This window comes from Somniosus microcephalus, chromosome 5 (assembly GCF_052327205.1).
Source record: "Somniosus microcephalus isolate GS21.2 chromosome 5, FLI_Smic_1.0, whole genome shotgun sequence".
NCBI classification, from domain to species: domain Eukaryota; kingdom Metazoa; phylum Chordata; class Chondrichthyes; order Squaliformes; family Somniosidae; genus Somniosus; species Somniosus microcephalus.
The window spans coordinates 297,433,494-297,447,788 of record NC_140991.1 but is presented as its reverse complement, the minus strand read 5'-3'; the positions used below and the strand labels follow the sequence as shown (position 1 = coordinate 297,447,788).

Below are 14,295 nucleotides of genomic sequence, written 5' to 3'. Positions count from 1 at the left end.
AGTTCCTCGGAGTCCACATCACGGAAGACCTCTCCTGGTCCCTCAATACCTCCTCTCTGGTGAAGAAGGCCCAGCAGCGCCTATATTTCCTAAGGAGGCTGAAGGGATGTAACCTGTCACCCCTGATCCTCTCTAACTTTTACCGCTGCAAAATAGAGAGCATCCTGACGAACTGTATCACAGTATGGTATGGCAGCTGTAGCTACTATGACCGGAAAGCCCTGCAGCGGGTAGTCAAAACTGCCCAACGCATTACCGGCACCCGGCTACCGACCATAGAGCACATATACCAGAAACGCTGTTTACGGAGGTCACGGTCCATCATCAAAGACCCTACCCACCCCAGCCACAGTCTGTTCGCCCTCCTGCCATCTGGGAGACACTACAGATGCATTCGCACCCGTACGACCAGATTTAGGAACAGCTTCTTTCCCAGGGCTGTCATCCTACTGAACTCCACAAATAAACTCTAAAGCCTGCACATCTGCCAATGCACTTTATTATGGTTATGTTTATGTTAATGTATTACAAGCCAAATGTATGTTGAATGTTTAAATGTCTTAATCTAAATGTACACTCTCGGAAGCCGCAAGCCTACATTTCGTTGTACTGCACTTGTGCACTAACAATGACAATAAAAGTTGTTGATTTGATTTGATTTGATTTGAGAAGAAATCTAGGGTGTGAGTTTGGCACTTTCGTTGGGCCCTGATTCGCAGGAAATTTGAGCGTAAATTGACCGGCAGACTGGGCATAGGATGGGTGCATTTTCGGATCTAACTTCCAGGTTGCGCCCCTGGCGGAAGTTCCAGGCTGTGTACTGTAAATCTGGGCCTGACCTGACTCTGGAGCAAAGCAGAGTGAGACTCTTTTAAGCGTCGCTGTGGTGTCTGGTTGAACCCTGACTCCGGATTTAGGCTGGGTTTTTTTTATACTGTGCTCTAGCATTGGTGCAAGGCAAAACTGTACTGATTCTACAATAATGTAAATGCAGCCAAAGGGAGGTTGCAAGGAATCAGAGTGTGGCAATTATGAAGTATCCAATGGTAATGATAGTTAGTCCAAGGATATCTGGAAGGGAAGGGTGAACATATAACCAGTTTCATGGAAGTAATCAATAACTGCTTTTTAAAGCAATACTGCATTGGGCCAGATGTTCTATTAAATTGAGTAGTGCAGCAGAACTAACTAGTAACCTGGAAGTGGGAGAACAGTGATCAGTAAAGACAAAAAACACAACACCATTCCATAGGATTTAAGTCGAGGTGTGTGATGAGTGCTAGGGAAGATTAAGAGGAAGCGGAACAGGAAAACAAAATGAAGAAAAATGTAATTTGAAGACTGTTTTAAGGGATGCGGGAACAATGGATAGCCTTTGTCTGATTGGCAACCAGTCCCACTCGGCAGCTTTTCTTGTCTCTATTTTATCAATACTAATAATGTGGTCCCAGTTCTTCTGAATGTTTTCTCTTGCTCCTCCTAGGATTCAGACATGTAGTTCTATACATGCCTCCTCTTCCCTGCATCCTCATTGTGGAAATTAAGACTTGTTTCACCATCTCCAACTTTTAAATCATTCTTTCACAGGATCTCAAAATTGTGGAGCTTTTGACCTCTCTTAAATATTCCTTTTACACAGACCGCACTAGAGTAAGAGATAGTACGGTATTAGGTGGGGTCAGACTAAGAAAATACGGTATTAGGTGGGGTCAGACTAAGAAAATACAAGAATGTCTAAGATAGGTTTACAGTGCATGTATGTAAACGTACAAAGCGTGGTAAATAAGGTTGGTGAGCTGCAGGCGCAAATGGACACATGGGAATATGAGGTTGTGGCGACGACGGAGACCTGGCTCAAAAAAGGGCAGGATTGGGTACTAAATATTCCTAAATATAAGGTGTTCAGGAAAGATAGGGAAGGAAAGAAAGGAGGTGGGGTGGCAGTATTAATTAAGGAGAATATTACAGTGCTGGAGAGAGAGGATGTCCTGGAAGGGTCAAGGACAGAATCTATTTGGTTAGAGTTAAGAAACAACAGAGGTGCCATTACACTACTAGGTGTATTTTATAGGCCACCAACTAGTAGGAAGGATATAGAGGAGCAAATTTGCAGGGAAATCAGAGAGGTGCAAGAACTTTTGAGTAGTGATAATGGGGGACTTTGACTATCCTAATATAGACTGGGATAGTAATACTGTAAAGGGCAGAGAGGGGGAAGAATTTCTGAAGTGTGTTCAGGAGAACTTTCTTGATCAGTATGTTTCCGGCCCAACGAGGAAGGAGACATTGCTGGATCTGGTTCTGGGGATAGAGGTGGGTCAGGTGGATCAAGTGTCAGTAGGGGAACATTTAGGGAACAGTGATCATAGTATAAGGTTTAGGTTAACTATGGAAAAGGACAAAGAGCAATCTAGAGTCAAAATACTTAACTGGAGGAGGGCCAATTTCAATGGTGAGAATGGACCTGGCCCGGGTAAATTGGAATCAAAGATTGACAGGCAAAACTGTAATTGAACAATGGGCTGCCTTTAAAGAGGAGATGGTTCGGGTACAGTCGAGGTACATTCCCACGAGGGGGAAAGGTAGGGCAACCAAAGCCAGAGCTCCCTGGTTGATGAAAGGGAGAGAGAGAGAGAGAGAGAGAGAGAGAGAGCGTAAGATGAAGCAGAAAAAGGGGCGTATGACAGATGTCAGGTTGAGAATACAAGTGAGAACCAGGCTGACTACAGAAAGTTCAGAGGGGAAGTGAAAAAGGGAATAAGAGGGGCAAAGAGGGAGTATGAGACTAGACTGGCAGCTAACATAAAAAGGAATCCAAAAGTCTTCTACAGGCATATTAATAGTAAAGGGTAATAAGAGAAGGGGTGGGGCCAATTAGGGACCAAAAAGGAGACCTACACATGGAGGCAGAAGGCATGGCTGAGGTACTAAATGAGCACTTTGCATCTGTCTTCACCAAGGAAGAAGATGCTGCCAAAGTCATAGTGAAAGAGGAGGTAGTTGAGTTATTGGATGGGATAAAAATTGATAAAGAGGAGGTACTAGAAAGGCTGGCTGTACTTAAAGTAGATAAGTCACCAGGACCGGATGGGATGCATTCTACGATGCTGAGGGAAGTAAAGGTAGAAATTGCAGAGGTACTGGCCATAATCTTCCAATCCTCCTTGGATACGGGGGTAGTGCCAGAGGACTGGAGAATTGCAAATGTTACACCATTGTTCAAAAAAGGGTGTAAGGATAAACCCAGCCACTACAGGCCAGTCTTAACCTCAGTGGTGGGGAAACTTTTAGAAATGATAATCCAGGACAAAATTAACAGTCACTTGGACAAGTGTGGATTAATTAAGGAAAGCCAGCACGGATTTGTTAAAGGCAAATTGTGTTTAACCAACTTGATTGAGTTTTTTGATGAGGTAATGGAGAGGGTTGATGAGGGCAATGTGGTTGACGTGGTGTACGTGGACTTCCAAAAGGCATTTGATAAAGTGCCACATAATAGGCTTACCAGCAAAGTTGAAGCCCATGGAATAAAAGGGGCAGTGGCAGCATGGATATGAAATTGGCTAAGTGACAGGAAACAGAATAGTGCTGAATGGTTGTTTTTCGGACTGGAGGAAGATATACAGTGGTGTTCCCCAGGGATCGGTACTAAGACCACTGCTTTTCTTGATATATATTAATGATTTGGACTTAGTTGTACAGGGCACTATTTCAAAATTTGCAGATGACATAAAACTTGGAAGTATAGTGAACAGTAAGGAGGATAGTGATAGACTTCAAGAGGACATAGACAGGCTGGTGGAATGGGCAGACACATGGCAGATGAAATTTAACGCAGAAAAGTGCAAAGTGATACATTTTGGTAGGATGAACGAGGAGAGGCAATATAAACTAAAGGGTACAATTCAAAAGGGGGTGCATGAACAGAGAGCCCTTGGGTATATGTGCACAAATCTTTGAAGGTGGCAGGGCAGGTTGAGAAAGCAGTTAAAAAGCATACAGGATCCTGAGGCTTTATAAATAGAGGTATAGAGTACAAAAGCAAGGACCTTATGCTGAACCTTTATAAAACACTGGTTTAGCTACAACTGGAGTACTGTGTGCAATTTTGGGCACTGCACTTTAGGAAGGATGTGAAGGCTTTAGAGAGGGTGCAGAAATGATTTACAAGAATGGTTCCAGGGATGAGGGACTTCAGTTACGTGGATAGACTGGAGAAGCTTGGGTTGTTCTCCTTAGAGCAGAGAAGATTGAAAGGAGATTTGATAGAGGTGTTCAAAATCATGAGGCGTCTAGACAGAGTAGATAGAGAGAAACTGTTCCCATTGGCGGAAGAGTTGAGAACCAGAGGACACAGATTTAAGGCAGACGGTCCAAAGGCGACATGAGGAAAAACCTTTTTATGCAGCAAGTAGTTAGGATCTGGAATGCACTGCCTGAAAGGGTGGTGGAGGCAGATTCAATCGTGGCTTTCAAAAGGGAATTAGATAAGTACCTGAAAGAAAAAAATTTGCAGGGCTACGGGGAAAGGGCGGGGGAGTGGGACTAGCTGAAGTGCTCTTGCAGAGAGCTGGCACGGGCTCGACTGGCCGAATGGCGGCCTCCTGTGCTGTAACCATTCTATGATTCAAAGAATGATACAGAAAAGAAAAAGAAAGGCTTGCATTTGTATAGCGCCTTTCACAACCTCAGGATGTCCCAAAGTGCTTTAGAGCCAATGAAGTGCTTTTGAAGTGTAGTCACTGTTGTAATGTAGGAAATGCGGCAGCCAATTTGTGCACAGCCAGCTCCCACAAGCAGCAATGTGATAATTATCAGAGAATCTGTTTTTGTTATGTTGATTAGGGATAAATATTAGCCCAGGACACTGGGGATAACCCCTCTGCTCTTCTTCAGAATAGTTCCGTGGGATCTCTTACGTCTACCTGAGAGGGCAGATGGGGCCTCGGTTTAACGTCTCATCTGAATGACGGCACCTCCGACAGTGCAGCGCTCCCTCATTACTACACTGGAGTGTCAGCCTAGAATTTTTGTGTTCCAGTCTCTGGAGTGGGACTTGAGCCCACAACCTTCTGACTCAGAGGCGAGAGTGCCACCAACTGAGCCAAGACTGACTGACAGCACGAAAGGAGGTCATTCAGCTCATCGAGCCTGTGAAAGAATGGTCCAATTAGTCCCACTTCTCTGCCCTTTCCCCATAGCCCGGCAATGTTTTCCCTTCAAGTATTTATCCAGTTGCCTTTTGAAAGTTATTATTGAATCTGCTTCCACCGTCCTTTTTCAGGCAGTGCATTCCAGATCATACCTCGTTGCGTATAAAAATTCTCCTCATCTCGCCTCTGGTTCTTCTGCCAATTACTGTACCTTAAACCTGTGTCCTTTGGTTACTGACCCTTCTGTCAATGGAAACCGTTTCTCCTTACTTACTCTATCAAAACCATTCATGATTTTAAATGCCTCTGTTAAATCTCCCCTTAACCTTCTCTGCTCTGAGGAGAACAATCCCAGCTTCTCCAGTCACTCCACATAACTGAAGTCCCACATCCCGGGTACCATTCTAGTAAATCTCCTCTGCACCCTCTCCAAGGCCTTGACATCCTTCCTAAAGTGTGGAGCCCAGAATTGGACACAATACTCCAGCTGAGGCCTAACCAGTGACTTATAAAGGTTTAGCATAACTTCCTTGCTTTTGTACTCTATTCCTCTATTTATAAAGTCAAGGATCCAGTATGCTTTTTTTAACAGCCTGATCAACTTGGCCTCTCGCCTTCACAGATTTGTGTACGTACACCACCAGATGTCTCTGTTCCTGCACTCCCGTTAAAATTGCACTATTTGTTTCTATTGCCTCTCCTCAATCTTCATACCCAAATGAATCACTTTGCACTTCTCTGCATTAAGTTTAATCGGCCACATGTCTGCCCATTATACCAGTCTATGTCCTCCTGAAGCCTGTTATTATCCTGCTCACTGTTTACTACATTTCGGAGTTTTGTATCATCAGCAAACTTTGAAATTAAGCCCTGTATACCCAAGTCCAGGTCATTAATGTATATCAAAAAGAGCAGTGATCCTAATACTGACCCCTGGGAGACACCACTGTATACAGGGAACTCTATTATCTGGCACCGACGGGACCGGCGTGGTGCCGGTTTATCAAAAAGTCCGGATTACAGAGAGGTATAGTTAAAAGGTGCGAGAGCTCTGTACACAGCAACAAATCCAGGCTTCCCTGTTGCTTAGCAACAGCTGCAGGAACCCCGGCCACAGACCAAGCGCCCCTGTTGCTTAGCAACAAGTGCAGGAACCCCGATTACACAGCCACAGATCCAGGAACGGCCACTAATATGAAGTAAAACTTACCTGAACCTACTCCTGAATTTTGCCGGTTAACAGAGATTTCCGGTTATTTAGGTGCCGGTAAATCGAGAGTTTCCTGTACTTCCCTTCAGTCTGAAGAAACAACCATTCGCCACTGCTCAAGCTTTGTGTCTCTTAGCCAGTTTCGTATGCACGCTGCCACTGCCCCTTTAACCCCATGGGCTTCCTCCTACAACCTGCAGACTTTTAAAACCCAATCCTTGCTGTCAATTAACCACTGCTTCTTCAGTGGATGATCCATCTCGGCCTCCTCCTGAGGTCCCCAGCATCACAGATGCCAGTCTTCAGCCCATTCAGTGCACTCCACGTGATGTCAAGAAACGGCTGAAGACACTGGATACTGCAAAGACTATGGGCCCTGACAACATTCTGGCAATAGTACTGAAGACTTGTGCTCCAGAACTAGCTGCGCCCCTAGCCAAGCTGTTCCAGTACAGCTACAACACCAGCATCTACCCAGCAATGTGGAAAATTGCCCAAGTATGTCCTGTCTACAAAAAGCAAGACAAATCCGACCCGGCCAATTACCGTCCCATCAATCTACTCTCAATCATCAGCAAAGTGATGGAAGGTGTCGTCGACAGTGCTATCAAGCGGCACTTACTCAGCAATAACCTGCTAACTGACGCCCAGTTTGGGTTCCGCCAGGGCCACTCAGCTCCTGACCTCATTCCAGCCTTGGTCCAAACATGGACAAAAGAGCTGAACTCAAGAGGTGAGGTGAGAGTGACTGCCCTTGACATCAAGGCAGCATTTGATCGAGTGTGGCATCAAGGAGCCCTAGCAAAACTGAAGTCAATGGGAATCAAGGGGAAAACTCTCCATTGGTTGGAATCATACCTAGCACAAAGGAAGTTGGCTGTGGTTGTTGGAGGTCATTCATCTCAATCACATGACATCACTGCAGGAGTTCCTCAGGGCAGTGTCCTAGGCCCAACCATCTTCAGCTGTTTCATCAATGACCTTCCCTCCATCGTAAGGTCAGAAGTGGGGATGTTCGCTGATGATTGCACACTGTTCAGCACCATTCGAGACTCGTCAGATACTGACGCAGTCTGTGTCCATATGCAGCAAGACCTGGACAACATTCAGACTTGGGCTGACAAGTGGCAAGTAAAATTCGCACCACACAAGTGCCAGGCAATGACCATCTCCAACAAGCGAGACTCTAACCATCTCCCCTTGACATTCAATGGCATTACCATCGCTGAATCCCCCACTATCAACATCCTGGGGGTTACCATTGATCAGAAACTGAACTGGACCAGCCATATAACTACTGTGGCTACAAGAGCAGGCCAGAGGCAGGGAATTCTGCGGCGAGTGTCTCACCTCCTGACTCCCCAAAGCCTTTCCACCATCTACAAGGCACAAGTCAGGAGTGTGATGGAATACTCTCCACTTGCCTGGATGAGTGCAGCTCCAACAACACTCAAGAAGCTCGACACCATTCAGGATAAAGCAGCCCGCTTGATTGGCACTCCATCCACCACCTTCAACATTCACTCCCTCCACCACCGGCGCACTGTGGCTGCAGTGTGTACCATCTACAAGATGCACTGCAGCAACTCGCCAAAGCTCCTTCAACAGCACCTTCCAAACCCGCGACCTCTACCACTTAGAAGGACAAGGGCAGCAGACGCATGGGAACATCACCACCTACAAGTTCCCCTCCAAGCCACACACCATCCTGACTTGGACCTGTATCGCCGTTCCTTCACTGTCGCTGGGCCAAAATCCTGGAACTCCCTTCCTAACAGCATTGTGGGTGTACCTACACCATATGGACTGCAGCGGTTCAAGAAGGCGGCTCACCACCATCTTCTCAAGGGCAATTAGGGATGGGCACTAAATGCAGGCCTAGCCAGCCAGCGACGCCCACATCCCATCAATGAATAAAAAATAAAAAAAAATTTACCTTGGGCCTTGACCAAGGTTCTCAATGAATAAAACAAATTCCTTTTTGAGAGAAAGAAACAGGAAAACCAAGACCACAGTGGCTGGAAATCACAGCGACTTATCTTTCTATATAATATTGCCCCTTGTCGAACAGCAGTTTGCATTTTTCTCCATTCACGTATACAGTATTTGTTGCTCAGAGTGCATCTTACTATTTATTGGAAGACCAAATATAGATGAGCTGACTCCCTTGCCAAGCAGCTCCAGGAACAGGGATGTCTTGCTGCAGTTGTACAGGGCCTTGGTGAGACCACATCTTGAGTATTTTGTGCAGTTTTGGTCGCCTTATCTGAGGAAGGATGTTCTTGCCATGGAGGGAGTGCAGCGAAGATTCAGCAGGCTGATACCTGGGATGGCAATAATGACATATGAGGAGAGATTGGGTCGATTGGGCTTGTACTCGCTGGAGTTTAGAAGAATGAGAGGGGATCTCATTGAAATTTATAAAATTCTAACAGGACTCGACAGACTAGATGCAGGAAGGATGTTCCCGATGGTGGGGGAGTCCAGAACCAGGGGTCACAGTCTAAAGATAAGGGGTAAGCCATTTAGGACAGAGATGAGGAGGAATTTCTTCACCCAGAGAGTGGTGAACCTGTGGAATTCTCTACCACAGTAGGCAGTGGAGGCCAATTCATTAAATATATTCAAGAAGGAGTTGGATATATTTCTTAAGGCTAAAGGATCAAGGGGTATGGGGAGAAAGCAGGGACAGGGTACTGAACTTGAATGATCAGCCATGATCTCATTGAATGGCGGAGCAGGCTCGAGGGGCCGAATGGCCTACTCCTGCTCCTATCTTCTATGTTTCCATTCTGTCCACGACCATGATCTGGACTTCCTATGGCTTACCGCTTCAACTCTTCCTCCTGTTCCCACCCTAACCTGTATATTTTTGCGCATCTATATTCTCCAATTAAGTGTTCCTGAGATTTCAGTTCAAATGAGCCAGAATTTGCTGGCAAAATAACAGCGAAGTTAAAGGCACACACCGTGATGACTGTGTCTTTTTAAAAAAAAAAAAAAAAATCCAGCAATTTGTGGCGAGGAAGAGTTACGAATCGTCGCAACTTAATCGTCATAAATTGCTGGATTTGTGCTGTAAATATGAATGAAATTTGCTGCAGAAGGTTGGGGCTGCTATTTTAGGACCTAAGGAACCTTGTAATATTCCTGCAATACCACTCCACTTCGGAGGCCCAGAAAGGGAACAGTTGAAATTATGGAGTGTCGCTCCTGCAGGCGGTAAATTGTTCTGGAGGTTTTTTTAATTTTACATTTTTTTCTTGCTTTTCCTTTCAGTCTCCTTTTTCTCTCTGAATCCAATCTTTCCCTCGCTCTATTTCTCTTTCTGTATCTAATTTGACTCTAATTCATCCCAGTTCCTTCTCTGTCGTTCGCTCTGTTTCTTTCTCAATCCTTAAATTTGGTTGGTTAGGGAGGTAGACTGTGGGCTCCGTCGTTTACCAAGGTCTCAGATACCCTGTTGACCTCACCGCTATCAACTCGCATTTGCAGTGCAAAATTAATTGGAACTGAAGGGTGAGGAAAAAGATCCAATTCGCAGTGCCCCACTCCAGCAAATTCTGGGTCAATATCTTGCCTCCCTCGTGGGCATGCTGTTGCTCTCTCATTTGAACATTTAGCAATTTCAGACTTCAATCAGTTATCTCAACCCTTTGTTTCTCTCACTCATGTTCCACTTTGTTCTCTTCTATTATCTATTTTGCTTGCCTTGTTTTTTTTCTATTGCCTTTTCACAGCCTGGCTGAGATGACCTTTGCATTTCATTCAGTTCTTTTTACTGTACCTTTTTGTCTAACTTAAAAAAAAGGTTAATGAACTCTTAAGCCCAAAAGCTGCCTCTTTGTAACAGCAGTTAGTGTTTCTGCACTCTTATCCTTTACCTTTTTATTCATTCTGTTTTGCTCAGCTCTATAAAGAGGTTGTCTCGCTTTCTTTTCACTTTCTGATGCAGGGTCTCTGACCACAATGTTACGCAATCTTTTTGACTTTTTCCACGCCGTGTATTTTGAGCCATTTTCTTAATTTTCATTAATTACTTGATGAAGGCAGCCCCGTAGTTGTAGTTTACTTGGATTTTTGGAAAGTATTCAGTAAAGTTACACGTATGAGGCTTCTACGGAAAATTCTAGAAGAATGCTAGAACTTTATAAATCACTGGTTAGGCCTCAGCTGGACAATTCTGGGCCCCACACTTCAGGAAAGATGTAAAGGCATTAGAAAGCGCACAGAGGAGGTTTACCAGGATGTTACCAGGGATGAGGGACTTCAGTTATCAGGAGAGGTTGGAAAAGTTAGGACTGTTCTCCTTGGAACAGAGAAGGTTAAGAGGTGACCTAATAGGAGAGATTGGGTCGATTGGGCTTATACTCGCTGGAGTTTAGAAGAATGAGAGGGGATCTCATTGAAACTTATACAATTCTGACAGGACTAGACAGACTAGATGCAGGAAGGATGTTCCCGATGGTCGGGGAGTCCAGAACCAGGGGTCACAGTCTAAGGATAAGGGGTAAGCCATTTAGGACAGAGATGAGGAGGAATTTCTTCACCCAGAGAGTGGTGAACCTGTGGAATTCTCTACCACAGAAGGCAGTTGAGGCCAATTCATTAAATATATTCAAGAAAGAGTTGGATATATTTCTTAAGGCTAAAGGGATCAAGGGGTATGGGGAGAAAGCAGGGACAGGGTACGGAATTTGGATGGTCAGCCATGATCGCATTAAATGGCGGAGCAGGCTCGAGGGGCCGAATGGCCTACTCCTATCCTTCTATGTTTCTATAGAGGTTTTCAAGGTGATGAGAGGTTTTGATAGAGTAGATTAGAGAAAAAACTATTCCCTGTGGTGAGTGAGTCAATAACTAGAGGTCATAGATTCAAAATCATTGGAAAAAGGAGAGATGAGAATATTTTTCACTCGGAGTTGTCGGGATCTGGAACGCTCTACCTGAAAAGGTGGTGGAAGCCGAGTCCATCAATAATTTAAAAAGGGAGTTGGACAGGTACTTGGGGATGTGGAACTCACAGGGTTACGGACAAAAAGCAGGAGGGTGGGACTGAGCACCACTGCTCATTCAAAGAGCTAGCACAGGCATGACAGGCCGAATGGACTCCTTCTGTGCTGTAACTTTCTTTGATTCTATGATTCTCACTTATGGAATTAACAGCAAATTGCATTGAAAACTCTCGATGATAGGAAAAGGAAATGTAAAATGCACTGGCTGGGGATGGGCAGAAGTGAGCATCGGAGTTCTGTATCGGTTTCTTCTGGTTTTCTGCTTTCCACGGTTTCATGAACCATCTAGAGGCGAGTTTGTGTAATATATATTGATATAAAATTTGGTAATGACACTAAGCTGTTGCCAGGCAACTAGCATGCGAGAGGCTGATGAGATTCAAAAGGATTTGGGCCAGTTGAGATGATGGATTAAGGAATGAAGGTCAGCTCAATTTTATTGTTGAAAAATGTACTGTTTTGTAAATTGGAAACAAGGACAAGATGTGTGCCCATTTGGCAAAAGTGGCAAGGGATTTGGAAACAATAAAAGTTAGTCGCAACGAGACTGATTAAAGCAGCCAAGTACCGATAGAAATGATCAAATACTTTGTTAAAATAATGGATGCTGAGCCACTGGGAACATGGCAAATGTCATGCCATGTGACATGATCAGTGAGACAAACTTAACTGGACCAGCCACATAAATACTGTGGCAACAAGAGCAGGTCAGAGGCTGGGTATTCTGCGGCGAGTGACTCACCTCCTGACTCCCCAAAGCCTTTCCACCATCTACAAGGCACAAGTAGGGAGTGTGATGGAATACTCTCCACTTGCCTGGATGAGTGCAGCTTCAACAACACTCAAGAAGCTCGACACCATCCAGGACAAAGCATCCCGCTTGATTGGCACCCCATCCACCACCTTAAACATTCACTCCCTCCACCACCGGCGTACCGTGGCTGCAGTGTGTACCATCTACAAGATGCACTGCAGCAACTCGCCAAGGCTTCTTCAGCAGCACCTCCCAAACCCGCGACCTCTTCCACCTAGAAGGACAAGGGCAGCAGGCGCATGGGAACACTACCATCTCCAAGTTCCCCTCCAAGTCACACAAGATCCTGATTTGGAAATATATCGGCATTCCTTCATTGTTGCTGGGTCAAAATCCTGGAACTCCCTCCCTAATAGCACTGTGGGAGTACCTTCACCACACGGACTGCAGCGGTTCAAGAAGGCGGCTCACCCCCACCTTCGCAAGGGCAGTTAGGGATGGGCAATAAATGCTGGCATTGCCAGTGACGCCCACATGAATATTTAAAAAAAAGATGAATTCTGTAGGTGTCTCACAATTTCCTTCTGATGTCTTAATAATTGCACCTCGAACCATACGAATTAGAATGTTCCCAGTTTTGATCCCTGCTCTTTGACAAGGTAAGTAGTCTCACCCTTGTTTGCAGTGGGGCCAGTAGAATGGGTCATGGTATTGCATGGTTAATGCTGGGAAATGTCAACCATATTTGGCGGGACTTGGCTGTGAGTGCCCGTGGAATTTGAATTAACGGCCTGTGCTCAGTTTTCAGACTCACAAGAAGAATTGTCACCTGCTACTGTATTGTAGCTTGAGTTAAAGGGAGGAGTGTTGAAGGGGTGAAAAGTGTGTACCCACTGTTGCCCCTTTTTAAAATAAAATCAGCCAGTTACAAAATTAGAATTAGCTTTGATCCTTTACCATTTCTGTTGATTTAGAAAATAATATATTCAAACAATGAACACTGATAAATTAGTTGGGGGAACGGTTTGGGAGAGTTATTGAAGCCCATCGTTGTTAGGGAATTGAATTAGTTCACTTGCACTATTGGAATTAATAAATAGTCTGTATTCCTGATGCCATCATTCGGACTCCATGACTAAACATGAATAATATTTTTTTTAAACGGTGTTCAAGTTGATCATAATTCTTTGTAATGCTTTGAAACTCTGTTTTCAACTTTAACATTGAAAGAAGTAGTTAAGGAATGACTGAATATTTCCTTTGGTTATTTAATAAATTCACTTTCTGTTTGCATCTTTCTCTCAGGCTGAACTGGGGTTAAATGAACACCACCAGAATGCAGTAATCAACTATATGCGCTTTGCTCGTTCAAAAAGGGCACTAAGACTGAAAACTGTCGATTCCTGCTTTCAGGACCTGAAGGACAGCAGGTGTGTATCACTTACAGGCTGCTTGGTAAAAAGAAATAGTAAATTACTGATCTCTCATCATGTGTAATTGCTAATCAGTTCACAGTTGCCAGGGTGTGCAGATGCAAAATATTAATCGTCATCATGGTGTTTTAAAAGATGTGACACTAGAAGTTCGATCAATACAAACAAAACATGACTTGATCTTTTGTGGTGATCAAGATAAAGGACGTCTGGGAAACAGAATATTTTTCCATTTATGGGCACCTAGTGTCGGCATGAAGTTCTCTCTCACATCAGGTATAGCATGGCAAAGTGAAACTCCTTATCTTGTGGCCCAATACTGTACCTTAATGTCAACCTTAGAGAAACACCTTCTGCTGCACTAGTTTTCTATTCTGCTCACCATTTCTGTGCTATCTGGGTGAAATTCCCAATTTGTACCCCATTATGGGCATTTTCTATGCTGTTAACCAATATCTGTGAAGTCATTTGCTATTATCTAGTCCCTGAAAAAGATTTTTAGTTGCTCCTCCTTACTGACCATGGAATGTACCTGAATTCATGGCTTCTTGTAACCTGTTTCAATCAGACATTATAAATCTATTCTAAACAAATAGTAAAAAAAAACTGCAGATTGTGGAAATCTGAAAGAAAAAAACAAAGTACTGGAAACGCTTCGGAGATCAGGTAGCATCTCTGGAGAAAACAAGGGAATTAACATTTTGGGAGTGGACCCTTAATGAAAACGTTG

At 44.3% G+C, this 14,295-nt stretch overlaps 1 protein-coding gene across 2 annotated transcripts in view; it reads left to right on the top strand.

The window, feature by feature from the left end:
- The window catches only part of lztfl1 (leucine zipper transcription factor-like 1), a 78,956-nt gene that overhangs the window by 2,297 nt on the left and 62,364 nt on the right, over positions 1-14,295 (top strand). For both annotated transcript variants that reach the window (XM_085989195.1, XM_085989194.1), the window contains exon 2: positions 13,438-13,562. In XM_085989195.1, coding sequence (XP_085845321.1) covers positions 13,438-13,562 — 125 coding nt within the window. The remainder of the gene's footprint in view (positions 1-13,437; positions 13,563-14,295) is intronic.